The 13,333-nt window shown below is 37.2% G+C and overlaps 1 protein-coding gene across 2 annotated transcripts in view; it reads left to right on the top strand.

Moving 5' to 3' along the window:
• CNTNAP5 (contactin associated protein family member 5) overlaps nt 1-13,333 on the top strand; it is a 945,272-nt gene that overhangs the window by 536,546 nt on the left and 395,393 nt on the right. For both annotated transcript variants that reach the window (XM_074214960.1, XM_074214961.1), the window contains exon 12: nt 13,196-13,315. In XM_074214960.1, the coding sequence (XP_074071061.1) occupies nt 13,196-13,315 (120 nt within the window). The remainder of the gene's footprint in view (nt 1-13,195; nt 13,316-13,333) is intronic.

Raw genomic sequence — 13,333 nt, 5'->3', positions numbered from 1 at the left:
AATTTCTGTTTTTCTTGGAGTCTTTAGATGCCGGAGCTTGTACCTCCTCATCTTCAGATTGAGTGTTTTGATCCTTCTTGGGGTCACAGGCAAAGTATCTCTCAATCGTATTCCTCTTTTTTCTCTGCTTGCTCATTTTCCAAGCCTGAGCCTGGTTTCGGGGTGCTTCCTGAGCTTTTGGGACACCCCCACAAGGGTCTCAGTGTGTGACGCTCTGTCTTCCCTCCTTGTCTGTGAATGACCGTAGGCATCCCCCTCTGCCATGGGGCTAAGGTGGGGGGGGCTAATGTTCTATGGGGGGCCTAGACTGTGATCAGGAGCTGAATGTGGTCAGAACCCCAGAGTCCTGTTCCAGGAGCAGAGGACAGAGCTCAGCAGTCTCTCTCTTCACTCCCCTCCCTAAGCTCAATGGGCTCATGCCCTTGGGGCTCCTGCTTATCTGCTCTGCCTGCTTCTGTTTCCTGGATCTGGACTGCCTTGGCCGCTTGCTGTGTGCCCTGAGGGCTGGGCTCCACGTGCTTGCGTTGGCAGAGGTCCCCCTGCTGTTCCCCCAAGTTTTGTCTGGTGTTCCCTGGGGTGTAGGTCAGGAAACTGCCCCCGCTCCTTTGAGCCCTGGCTCCCAGTGCCCTGGGGCTGCCTCCTGGAGGTTTAAGTTCCTTTGCTCTGGCAGGCCACCCCTCTGGTGGGCCACCCCTCCGATTCCAAGGAGCCAAGCCTTTCCATTCTTTTCCAGGTTACCTCAGGTTGGAGAATTGCCTCACTGGATCCCTCTGTGGGTTCTGTCTCTCAAAAAATGTAGTTAGAGTCCTTATTTTATAAGTTTTGCTCTAGAGCAACTGAGAGAAGGCCCTCTCCTGTCATCATCTTGGCTCTGCCCCCTGGTGGTCTGAATTAAATTTTAAATGTTTTCTCCTGTGTGAACTGAAGGCTTCCTTTGGCTATTATATCATTGTGGTTTGATTCATCCCTTTCAATTATGAGGAATCTAGTTATTTGTAGTCTTTGATTTGTTCCAAATTGTCAAAGGTTATAATTATTGAAATAATTACAGATGATGAAATTATTCAGGATCATTGTTCCCTGTGTGGTATATTTTATAGTTCCACAAGCAGTAAGCTCGTCCTCCACTCAATTCAAGCTTGTTCCTTTTGTCAATTGTCTTGATTTAAGAGAATCACTCATTTTATACATAGATCTTTCCAAGGTGTTGATTTTGTAGAACAATTTCTATGGTCACATCAAATCTTATCCCAAGAATGTTAAGTGTCATGAAAAGTTATGGAGACCTATTCTATTCCCTCTGGGGGGCAAAAGAATAAGACCTATAAAACTATACAACCATTTCAAGATTTTACAATTCATTTTGTTAACCTGACTTAAAATCCTAACTCTGATACTAACTAGATTATCATGGACAAGTTATTTACTTTCTCTTAAACTTGGTTTTCTCATCTGTAAAATAGCGATAGTATTAGTATAATAGTATCTTATCTTCCAGGGATTTTTTTAAAAGCTTAATTGAAATAATGTAACTGAAACCATTTTGCAAATTCTAAAGTGCTGTATGACTGTTGGTTCATGTTATCATTCACTGGGCAAAGGGAAAAAATAATGACACTTTCAAAGAGCTGTCTATGATAATAACTATAGCTATAATTGTGTATAACTTCATAGTCATTAAGTTTATTGAAGTTATTTTCCTGATTTTACAGATGAGAGATGATTGAGAGAGGTTAAGTAAATTGTCCAAAGCCATATAGCTATTAAATGGCAGATTCAGGTACCAAACCAAAATATTAAAATAATTATTCCATTAAATATTTCAATATCAACAAATGCTTATTAAAGACTATGTGTAGGTTATTGTACTATATTTTCCAAAGACTGAAAACAGACACATCTATTTAGAAAATTTTATACTAACAGTAGGAATAAGATAAAATACATGGTATAAAGTTATAAAGTTAATGGGACAGGTACATGTATCACAGTATGAAAATTTTGAGATGGAGGTGATACGTTTTCTTTGAAAGGACAGAGGGAAAGACACCAAGAAATGATTTTCTTTTTTTTATCGGATCAATCCATAAATAGTCTCCACTAAGACATACAGGAGTTACAGTCTGTTTTGGCTGAAGGTATACTTACAATAACAACAACAACAAAAGGTTCTTGAAATATTAGATGATGAATTTCAAGGTTTGCTGTGATAGACTATTTTCTACTGACTAAGGTATGGAAATGATTGCCTCCTCCCTCCACACCTCACATTCATGGAGGGAATACTCTCAGTATTAAAATGCAATATATAGGGGTGGCTAGGTGGCACAATGGATAGAGCACCGGCCCTGGAGTCAGGAGTATCTGAGTTCAAATCCAACTTGAAACACTTAATAATTACCTAGCTGTGTGACCTTGGGCAAGCCACTTAACACTCTGTGTCTTGCAAAAAACCTAAAAAACATATACAATATATAATATAGATCTATATCTATATAGATCTATATTTGTTCTGGAGCTATCCTCCAGGGATTTATAAACATTTGTTTATGAATGTATATGACAGATAAATATTATGACATTTGAGTCATATATTATAATCATCTACATGTATTTATTTGATCTAATTGCTGAGCCAGTAAGGCTGTAGAACTTGCCTTGGACCCTATGTCCCCCTTTTTTTTCCATGATAGAAATGTCACAGAAGGTATTTCTATTTTGAGAATTGTCTGAGACTGCAAAAGATATCCCACCCTGGCACATTTTCCAAACTAATTTCAGCAAACCCCTTTTCTTTAATCTACCTCTTTTTTCACATCTATCAAACTAAATGAATGCAACTTTTTATACATGTATCTCACAAAGGGGTTGTTAAGCTTAATTAAATAACTGTCTATAAAAGCAAAATGCCTCCACAATGTTTCACAAACATTTATTTAATTAATGGAATTAATTTTGTCTTATATGTCTAGGACTATCTATTTATATATCTATACATACATAGATGCTTGATCATACCAATATCTGTATATTTATATACATATATATGTATATATACAAAACATATATATATATATATATATATATATATATATATATATATATGTATATATATGGAGAGAGAGCAATGACCAAATAAATATAGTCATGTAGTGAAGCATTATTCTCTTTTGACCTAGAAACTGGGGAACTTGTAGACATGAATAGTTTCAATCAGTAATGTTTGCATATGTTTGTATAGTTCCCCCATAAGGAATATAAATGAATGTCTAGGGGGAAAATAAACAAATACAAATAAAAACAAACTACAAATTTGACCTTGGCATTTGAAAAAATGAGGTCTAACTACAACTGTTTTTCTGTCTGTATGCTATCATTATCTCTAATGAGAGTAGACATTACAAGGACATTTCAAATTGTACTTTGTGCAATGGTTTATCTGGCAGATCCAGAACTATGAAAGCACTGGTTCATCTACTCTTTTCAACTAAGCTTTACACTTTTTCTATCAAGATAATTTCCATTTTTAGAATTCTTGGAGGAATAGTTAGATGGCAATGGATAGAGTGTCAGGTCTAGAATCAGTATTGAGTTTAAATCTGACCTCAGACATTTAACCCTGTTTGTCTCAAACATTTAACCCAGTGTGCTGCACAATGAATTCTAAAGTTCTTAAGAGAGACTTTTAGGATGACTCTGTATTGCTTTTTCTGACCTCCCATAAGTGCTTGCCCCTTGTGAATTCTCCATAAAAATAGTCTTTTTGGCAAATTTATGCCTGGCATTCAAACAACATGACTAGTCCATCCTAGTTGCACTCTTTGTTGTAAAGTAGACTAGTAAAGGAAATGGCATGCTACTCTAATATCTTTGCCAAGAAAATCCCATAAGGAATCGACATGACTGAAACAACTGAACAAAAACAAAAAAAATTCTTTATAACTGCCATTGTTCTTTTTCTAACAAATCTTGAATGAATCTCTATAATCGTGAGTCTCTATAAATGGAGATACATATGTTTCTTTTTAAAAATGATGTCTAAATTTCAAGCCATAAGGTTTTATGAAAGTACCATTGTTTTTGATTGTATATGTATGACCTATTTCAGATTACTCCCTGTCATGAGGAGGGACAAGGGAAGAGAGGGAGGTAGAAAAATTTGAAACTTAAAAGCTTTCAAAAGGATGAATTCTGAAAACTATCTTTTCATGTAATTTGAAAAGTAAAATAAAATACCATTGCAAAAAAATTAGAATTCGTTTTACTTCTCTATTACCAAGTGTAAAAGGCTAACAACAGGCAATGAGAAACTGTCATTTTATGTTGATGACCAATAACTAATACTACTTCAATTCTTGGCACTTAAAGATTAAAACTAAAAATTAATAAATATTAGTGTTAGCAGAGATAAACCCAACATGAATAATAATGCTATATCTTGGGAAAATACATCTCTCAGTTTCATTTTACTATTTGCAAAATGAATAAGACCATAGGGTTTATATAATATACTGCTTTTCAAAGCAGTTTAAACATTATATCTCATTTGAACCTCAACACATTATGTCATAGCTGCTAATATTCTTCCAGTTTTTGAAGATAAGGGTACAAACTGGAGGGAATTATGTGACTTGATAGAATTAAATACTATCAGGTCTCTGAGGAAATATTTGAATTCTAGTTTTCCTAATATATGGTTGAATACTTTACTTACAGACCTACCCATCTACCCCAGTGTCTGAATTGGATGATCTCTATATTTTTATATATCCAACATTGTATTTCCATTACTATTTTCATCTTTATTTTTATTAATTTAAGTTAATGGGGCTAAGTGACTTACCTAAGGTCACATAGCCAGGCAATTATTAAGTGTCTGAGGCTATATTTGAACCCAGGTACTCCTAACTCCAGGGCCAGTGCTCTATCCACTGCACCACCTAGCTGTCCAACTCTTTTCATTCTTTTTCTTCTTCTGATCTTCCCCTCTCTTGAGGTTATCCCAGAAGTCTAAAAGCAGTTTTGATTTATATTTATATTTCATAGAACTAGAAAGTCATCTAGTCCAACCTTCTATAGATCAAAAACCTTAGGCTAGAAGAGCTGCAGTGATTAATGTAACATAGTTAGAAAGTAGAAGAGTCAGAGCTCAGGTTCCAAGATTCAAATTCAGTGTTTTTCCCCACCAAACCATGTTGTGTGCTTGAATTAATAAACATCCATTTAATATATTACTATTTAAAGCACTTGAGGGAAACATAGTCTTGGTCCTGCGTGATCAAAGAAGACCAAGATGACATCACTTTGCTAAAGATGAGTTACAGTGTCTTGGACTGTGGGCAATCCTATTGTTCCGAGTTCAGATTGCTCTACCACAGTTTGCATACAAATAGTCCAAGTTAACATCTGGGTTGGTTACTCTCAATTTATGTATCTCATGTTTCCTTTGAGCTGCTTCAATTTTGCCCTCTCAAAGAGTTCATCACCATCTATGAGGAGGGCACACAATACTGGGTATCCTGTGCCAGTGTCTCCCATGCTGCACAATGAATTCTAAAGTTCTTAAGAGAGACCTTTACGATTACCCTGCATTGCTTCTTCTCCAAGAGCACTTGCCTTCTGTGAATTCTCCATGAAGTAGGTTTTTTGGAAAGTGTATGCTTGGCATTTAAACAACATGACCAGCCCAGCATAGCTGCACTCTCTGTAGTAATGTTGGTATGCAAGGCAGTTTAGCTCAAAAAAGAACCTCAGTGTCTCCTGCCAGGTGATTTTCCTGAGACAATTTAAATGTAAGTGATTTAGTTTCCTGTTAAGATGCCTGTTGATTGTCCAGGTTTCATAGGCATATAGCAATGAGGTCAGCACAATGGTTCTGTAGATCTTCAGTTTGGTAGTCAGTCTAATACCTCTTTTTCCCCCACACTTTCTTTTGGAGCCTCCCAAATATTGAACTAGTTCTGGCAATGCATGTGTCAACTTCATTGTCAATATGTGCCTTCCTGGAAAGGACTCTGCCGAGGTAAGTGAACTTGTACTCAGAACACAAAACTTCTCCATTTGATATAACTGATGGTCCCATATATATGAATGGTGTGGTCCTGGCTGATGGAGCACTTTTCCTGGTGTTGTTAGACTAAAGTTAGCACAAACAGGAGAGAATCAATCCATATTTTGTTGGATCTCAGCTTCAGAAGCTGCATTGAGTGCACAGTCATCTCCAGACAGCCTTGCACCAAAACTCTTTCCACTTTGGTCTTGGCTTGGAGTCTTTCCAAGTTGAAGAGTTTGCTAGCAGTGCAGTAGCTGACTGAAATCATGATGGTCCTCAGTGAAGGCATTTGATAACATGGCTGAAAACATCTTGGTAAATAGTACAGCATCCATTCCATTGGTAACTGGGAATTCTTGAGGGCATTGTTCACTATCCAGAACTCTTGCATACATGCCACCATGAAACTCATTCACTATCCTGATGAACTCCTCCAGGCAATCAAATTTTGGCATAGTTTTCCATTATCCCTCATAACTGACAGTATCAAAGGCCTTGGCCAGATCTAAAAACATTGTATACAACCCTCTATTCTTGCTCTTGGTATTTTTCCTGGAGTTGTCAGGCAGTAAATAACATATCAACTGTTCCTTGACACTTTCTGAAGTCACACTGACTCTCAGGGAAGTGACCATCCTCCAGGTGAAGGATCAGCCTTTTGAGGAGGATTCTGGCAAGAATCTTACTAGTAATGACCAAAAGAGAAACACCCCTGTGATTATCACAGGACAATCTATTCCCTTTATATAGTGATGGGCAATGAAGGCATCTTTGAATTCCTGGGGGACAATCTCTTCAAGACACATAATCTGTCAAATTTCAACCAATTTTTGTATGAACATTGGATCCTCCATCTTATAGATCTCAGCTGTCACATGAAAGGAACCTAAAAGAATTCAGAGTCTCTTCTTCAGTTGGAACTTCAGCTAGGGACTGATTTGATTTCAACTTGCGGTAATTGGTCAATGGCTCCTTTTTTGATTGTTGATGGTCTGTTAAGAACACTAAATGATCAGCCCATCTCTCTAGAATCATGTCCATATCACTGCTCATTGTGGCTTCAACAGTACTGAATAATTGAGATGCACCGTAGGTCTTTGGTCCATAAATAGCCTTCAGGGCATGATAAAAAAACTTTGGATTGTTACTATCTACATATTTAATCTGCCTTCTAAAAGAATCCAACATCTCTCTAAGCTTCATTTGTACTTTATTTTTGATGGAATGAAATGCTGACTTGTTAGAAATGGATGAGTTATCCTGTGAGTAAACCCTCTGGAGTTCTTGTTTTTTATTTAACAGCTTATATGTTTCCCCATCATTTTCATTAAACCAGTCTTGAGGTTTGCATGTGTTCTGGTCCATATAAACAAATGCAGTGCTATATTCCAAATCCCCAAAAGCTGTCCACTATTTGTCTGATTCACTATTGCCAATTGTGTGTTGGTTCAACTTTTCCTCTAATCAACAAACTGTTCCTGCTCAGAGAAGCAGAGACTTGAGTCTGTTGCTTTGTTTGAATGTGAATATTTAACTTGGAGAGGATGAGTCCAGCTCTCTGATCTACTCATTGCCTTTGTCATTAGCACATCTTGTCTCTTTTCTCCTTACAATCACATAATGTATTATATGTTTTGATTGCAAAATTTACTCCAGCTTTAGGATACTCCCCTTCACTATGACCATTCCAGAAAAATGTGTATCCAGCTCTGACTTCAATTATTTAGTCTTCACTTTCCAGTCTTGTTTCACTCAGGTCTACTATTTGGATATAGATATCTGCTGAGTTTTTTTGCAATAAGAGCTGTTCTTTTTTTTCAGGTCTATGTTTTCCACGAGTGTGTGCACATTTCATGCACTGATGTGAGCAGAATCTTTTTTTGAAATTTTTGTACTTTTTGTGTTTTGACTGCAGAGGGGGATCCCCATCTGCCATGTAAACAGCTCAGGGTTTGGTAAGCAGACAATTTGGGGGGCACCTTTTCTAACTCCTTCCTCAAACCAGGAGGTGAGCAGTGTGATCCTTAAAAGGGCTGCTCAAATACCTAGTGGCTGCTAAACCCTAGTGATGCTTCCACTGAGGAAAGGACACTATGACCTGGGCTGCCTGTGTGCAGGGCTTTGACTAAGCTCCCAGTATATCTTCACCTGCTACTTCATCTCTTGTGTGTCACCAGAGGACATTGAGATAGGAATGGTACAATAGTATGGGCAATGTCTTTTGATTCATGAAATGGAGGACCTTAGCATCTTTGATGTCTTACCAAGCTCTAAGTAACTCATAGTACCTACTTCAGCTGCCTTCATGACCATTGGAATAAATTGTTCTCATCTGGTCATTCTTTCAGTGGAAGAATTCATATGCTTTGAGTAGACTCATAGTTGGTTTTGAGACCCTTCAGTTAGCCTCAACCTGGTGTAACCTGTCTACCAACACGATTTACTGTGGTGTTGCTGCTGGCTACACTACAACTTCTTGGAGCCACAGGTGAGAGTTAGATGGTTCAGGTGGACATCACAGGTGGAAAGCAACCTTGAAAAAGAGAAGACAGCCCTTAACACCAGAGGTACTAGTCTTCTTGGAATATAATTTACATTGACAGGGAAATAAAAAATAATGTCAAAAATACATTATCTATCATTGATTTTGTTAAGCTCAATTCAATAAATAATTACTAAGTTCTTAATATTTTTTATATTATTATACTAAAGACTGTGTGAGAAATCTAAATTTTATTATGGATAGATTTCTAGGAAGATGTGAGTTCCAATCCTGCCTATAATACTTAATATCAGTATGATCCTGGACCAGTCACTTAACATCTCCCATATTCTGTTTGTTCATCTGTAAAAAGGTAATAAATAATAGTAATAATAATAATAATAATAAAATAATAATAATAATAATAGCTACTTCCCAGATATATTGTTTGGTTCAAACAAGATGCTACATATGAAAGTACTTTGCAAAACTTGAGATACTAAACATTCTAACTATTACTATTTTCATTACTATTTTCAATATTATCATTATTGCTGGGGGAAAAATTTCTCAGATACAGTAGGGTCCCAGAATTCATATTGTTCATAGTCTGGAATATACAAAAGGAGGATACCCAATTAGACAATTTTGAATAATAAATTCCATAGAGATATAGAAAACAGAAACAAAAAGAATATAAAGATCATTCCTAGCAATGGATTTATGGAGAAGGTGGCATTTGGTTGAGTCCTAAAATATGTATAGGAATCCAGTAGATAAAAAAAAGGAGAAAAGATAGTCCAGGTGTAGTAAATAGTTTGAAGAAAGTTATTAATATGGAAGAGGGCTTTGTTAAAGATATTTCCTTATAATAAGAAAATATTTGTTCAAAATACACCTCATATACATAATATACTTAAAAGGATTTCTCTTTGTTTGAAGCTATTAACTCAATTTGGCTGAGACTTATCTGCTTATCTGATCTCACTTGTAAAACCCCTATCTACTCTAAGAATGTTAAGTATATGTTTCAATAGCATTTATGCTTCATATGTGTTAGTTTCACCTTCCCAATTATAGATATAAGTGAAGCTCATTCTTGGACCATATCTAATAATTCTTTCTTAATGTTTCTCATTGACTAGCATAGTTCTAGACTTGAAGTTTGTACTCAGAAAATATTTATTAATTTATTTAAAGAGAGCAAGATCATGAGATCACTTTCCTAATGTCATTAAAGTTACCCTTTGGAGACAGAGCCAAGATGGTGACAGGAGAAGAGTCTTTCCTAGGTGTTCTCCCCATAATATTTCAAAAATCTTAAAATTATGACTCTAACTAAATTTTCAAGAAACAGAACCCACAGAAAGATCCAGTGAGGCAATTCTCCAGACCAAGGTAACCTGGAAAATAGTGGAAAAGCTCTGCTTCATGGGATTAGAGGAGCAGCCCGCCAGAGTAAAGAAACTTCAGCCTCCTGGAGACAGCTCCAGGGCACCTGGGAGTTACAGCTCACCACAGCAGGGGGAGTTTCCTGATCTACACCCAGGGTAGCACCAGGCACAAATTGGAGGATCAGCAGAGGGGACCTCTGCCAGAGCAAATGCAAGAAGCCCAGGCCCTCAGGGCAGTTGCAGCAGTCAGCACAGTCAGGTCAACAGTGGCAGCTTTCTGGCAGCCCAGATCCAGGAACAGAAGCAGGCATGGAGTCAGCCCCAGGCAACTGAGCCTTGAATGCTCAGCCCACTGAAGGTAGGGGAATGGAGAGAGACTTCCAACGTCTTTCCTCTGTACCTGGAAGAACAGGACTCTCGACCACATTCAGATCCTGATCACAGTCTAGGACCCCCATAGAAAAGGGCCCCAGTCCCTTGACAGAAGAGTGCACTTGTGGTCATTCACAGACCAGGAAGGAAGTCAGAGCTTCACATACTGAGATACTTGTGTGTGTGTGTGTGTGTGGGTGTCCCAATAATACTCAAAAGCTCAGGAAGCACCCCCAAACCAGACACAGGCTGGAGAAATGAGTAAACAGAGAAAAAAGAGGAATACCATTGAGAAATTCATCGTCTATGATCACAAGAAGGATCAAAATACTCAATTTGAAGATGAGGTAGTATAAGCTCCTGCATCTAAAGACTAAGAAAAACAGAAATTGGGCTGTGAAATTGTGAAAATCATAAGATTTTGAAAATCAGGTAAGGGAGATAGAAGAACAATTGGGTAAAGAAATGATAGAGATGCAAGAAAAACATGAAAAAAGAAGTCAGCAGCTTAGTCAAGGAAATCCAAAAAAAAAATACAAAGAAAAAAATGTGTTAAAAAGCAGCATAGGTCAAATGGATAAAACAGTTCAAAAAGTTATTGAGGAGAAGAATGCTTTAAAAAGCAGAATTGGCCAGATGGAAAAAGAGATAAGAAAGCTCTCTGAGCTAAAGGAATCTGATGACTTTATGAGAAATCAAGATATAATACTTCACCAAAAAAATGAAAAATTAGAAGAAAATGTGAAACATCTCATTGAAAAAGCAACTAATCTGGAAAACAAATTCAGGAAAGATAATTTAAAAATTATTGGGATATCTGAAAATCCAATCAAGAAAAGAACCTTGAACTCATTTTTAAAGAATTCCTACAGGAAAATTGCTCTGATATCCTAGAAGCAGAGGGCAAAATAGAAATTGAGAGAATCCACCAATCTCCCCTGGAAAGAGATCCCCCCCCAAAAAAAACAACCCCCAGTAATATTATAGCCAAGTTCCAGGACTCCCAAATCAAAGAGAATATTACAAGCAGCCAGAAGAACGCAATTCAAATATCATGGAGCTGCAGTCAGGATCACACAGGATTTAGCAGCAACTATGTTAAAGGCTCCTAGGGCTTGGAATATAATATTCTGGAAGGCAAAAAAGCTTGGAATGCAACCAAGAATCAACTACCCAGCAAAACTTAATGTCCTCTTCCAGGGGAAAAGATGGACTTTCAATGAATCAGGGGAATTTCAAATGTTCCTGTTGAAACAACCAGAGCTGAACAGAAAATTTGATCTTTAAATACAGGACTCAAGTGAAGCATAGAGAGTGGAGGCAAAGAGTAAAATATGAGCGACTTAATGATGATGAACTGCATGTATTCCTGCATAGAAAAATGATACTGATAATATTCATATAAAACTTCTCATTTAATAGAACAGGTAGAAGGAGTTTTTATAGATGAAGTACAGGAGAGAGCTGAATTTGAAGAGATAATATAGTGTAAAAATGGAGTCAATGGCTAAAAGGGAAACGTAATGGGAGTAAGAGAAAGGAGAGGTAGAATAGGTGAAGATATTTCATATAATAAGATTTTTTTTATTGCAATGAGCTATTGCAATGATATGGAAGGGGGGAATGTGAGGGGGAATGGGGGAACCTTTGCTTTCATCAGAGGTGGCTCAGAGAAGAAACAACATATACACTCAATGGTGTATAGACATCTACAGTAAAAAGGAAAGAATGGGGACAGAGGGAAGGGGGGGATGTGAGTGATGGAGGAGAGGGTGGATCATGGGGGAGAGTGGTTAGATATAAAACATTTTCTTTTTTACTTCTTGCAATGGGCTGAGATTGGGGGGCCTGTCCAGGACTGGGTGGTTGCTGGGTCTTAGGTGTGGTATGTGGGCTTGGGGCCTTTGGTGATTCGTCTGCTATGCCACTCAGCTACCCTACAGAATGTTTTAGAAGAGGGACAGAGTGAAAAGAGAGAGAAAATATAGTATATGAGAGTGGGGAGGTATGAATGGAGGAAGCTGCAATTGACAACAGTGGAAAAATATGGAAGTAACTTTTGTGATGGACTTATCATAAAGAATGTGATCCACCTGTGACAGAGCTGGTGGTGTTGGAACACAGACTGAAGCACATTCTTTTTCTCTTTCCTTTACTTTATTTATTATGGGGGTCTATTTTGGGGGGGTGGGGTGGGGATATTATGTTTACTCTTAAACAAGAATATTTTAGTTTTATATATATATATATATATATATATATATATATATATATATATATATATATATAAAATCACTGGGGCAGCTAGGTGGCACAGTGGGTAGAGCACCGACCCTGGAGTCAGGAGTACCTGAGTTCAAATGGCCTGAGACACTTAATAATTACTATCTGTGTGGCCTTCTTCAAGCCATTTAACCCCATTTTACCTTGCAAAAACACCCTTTAAAACACCCCATCATTTGTACAAAAATAAATATAAATAAATAAATAATGATTTTTTTTTAAAAAAGGTTACCCTTTGATTGTTTCAATCTTAGTCATTATGATCTTCTCATGCTTGTGCGTAGTTGCCTACTTGTTATGTAGTCCTTAAATGTTTCCTCTCGATACAGGAAGTTTAGCTACCATTATATATTGTTGCATAAGAGTGGACACTCTTCATGTAAGCTGTAATTTTTATATCTTGCTTGAACATTGTGACCATGAAATACTATTATATTAATGGTCATAGCTCACCAATTAGTCTGGGTTTAAGACTGATGAAGTAAGATTATTGTATTAAACAGATGAAGATTAAATACTAATAAGGTAATTGATAGCACAGAAAGTGACTGATCATACTAAAATCAATACAAAAACAGCTGTTTTCTCCTATTTTCTATGTTTCCCTTTTAGCGATCTATGAGCAATCATGTGAAGCCTACCGACACAAGGGAAACATGTCTGGCTTTTTTCACATTGATTCAGATGGAAGTGGGCCCATTGAACCTCTCTATGTTTACTGCAATATAACAGGTAAGGTTTCATCATTTT

This window comes from Macrotis lagotis, chromosome 1 (genome assembly GCF_037893015.1).
Source record: "Macrotis lagotis isolate mMagLag1 chromosome 1, bilby.v1.9.chrom.fasta, whole genome shotgun sequence".
In the NCBI taxonomy this organism is placed as follows: Eukaryota; Metazoa; Chordata; class Mammalia; order Peramelemorphia; family Peramelidae; genus Macrotis; species Macrotis lagotis.
Note: the sequence above shows the minus strand (reverse complement) of the source record. Positions and strands in the feature narration are given on the sequence as shown.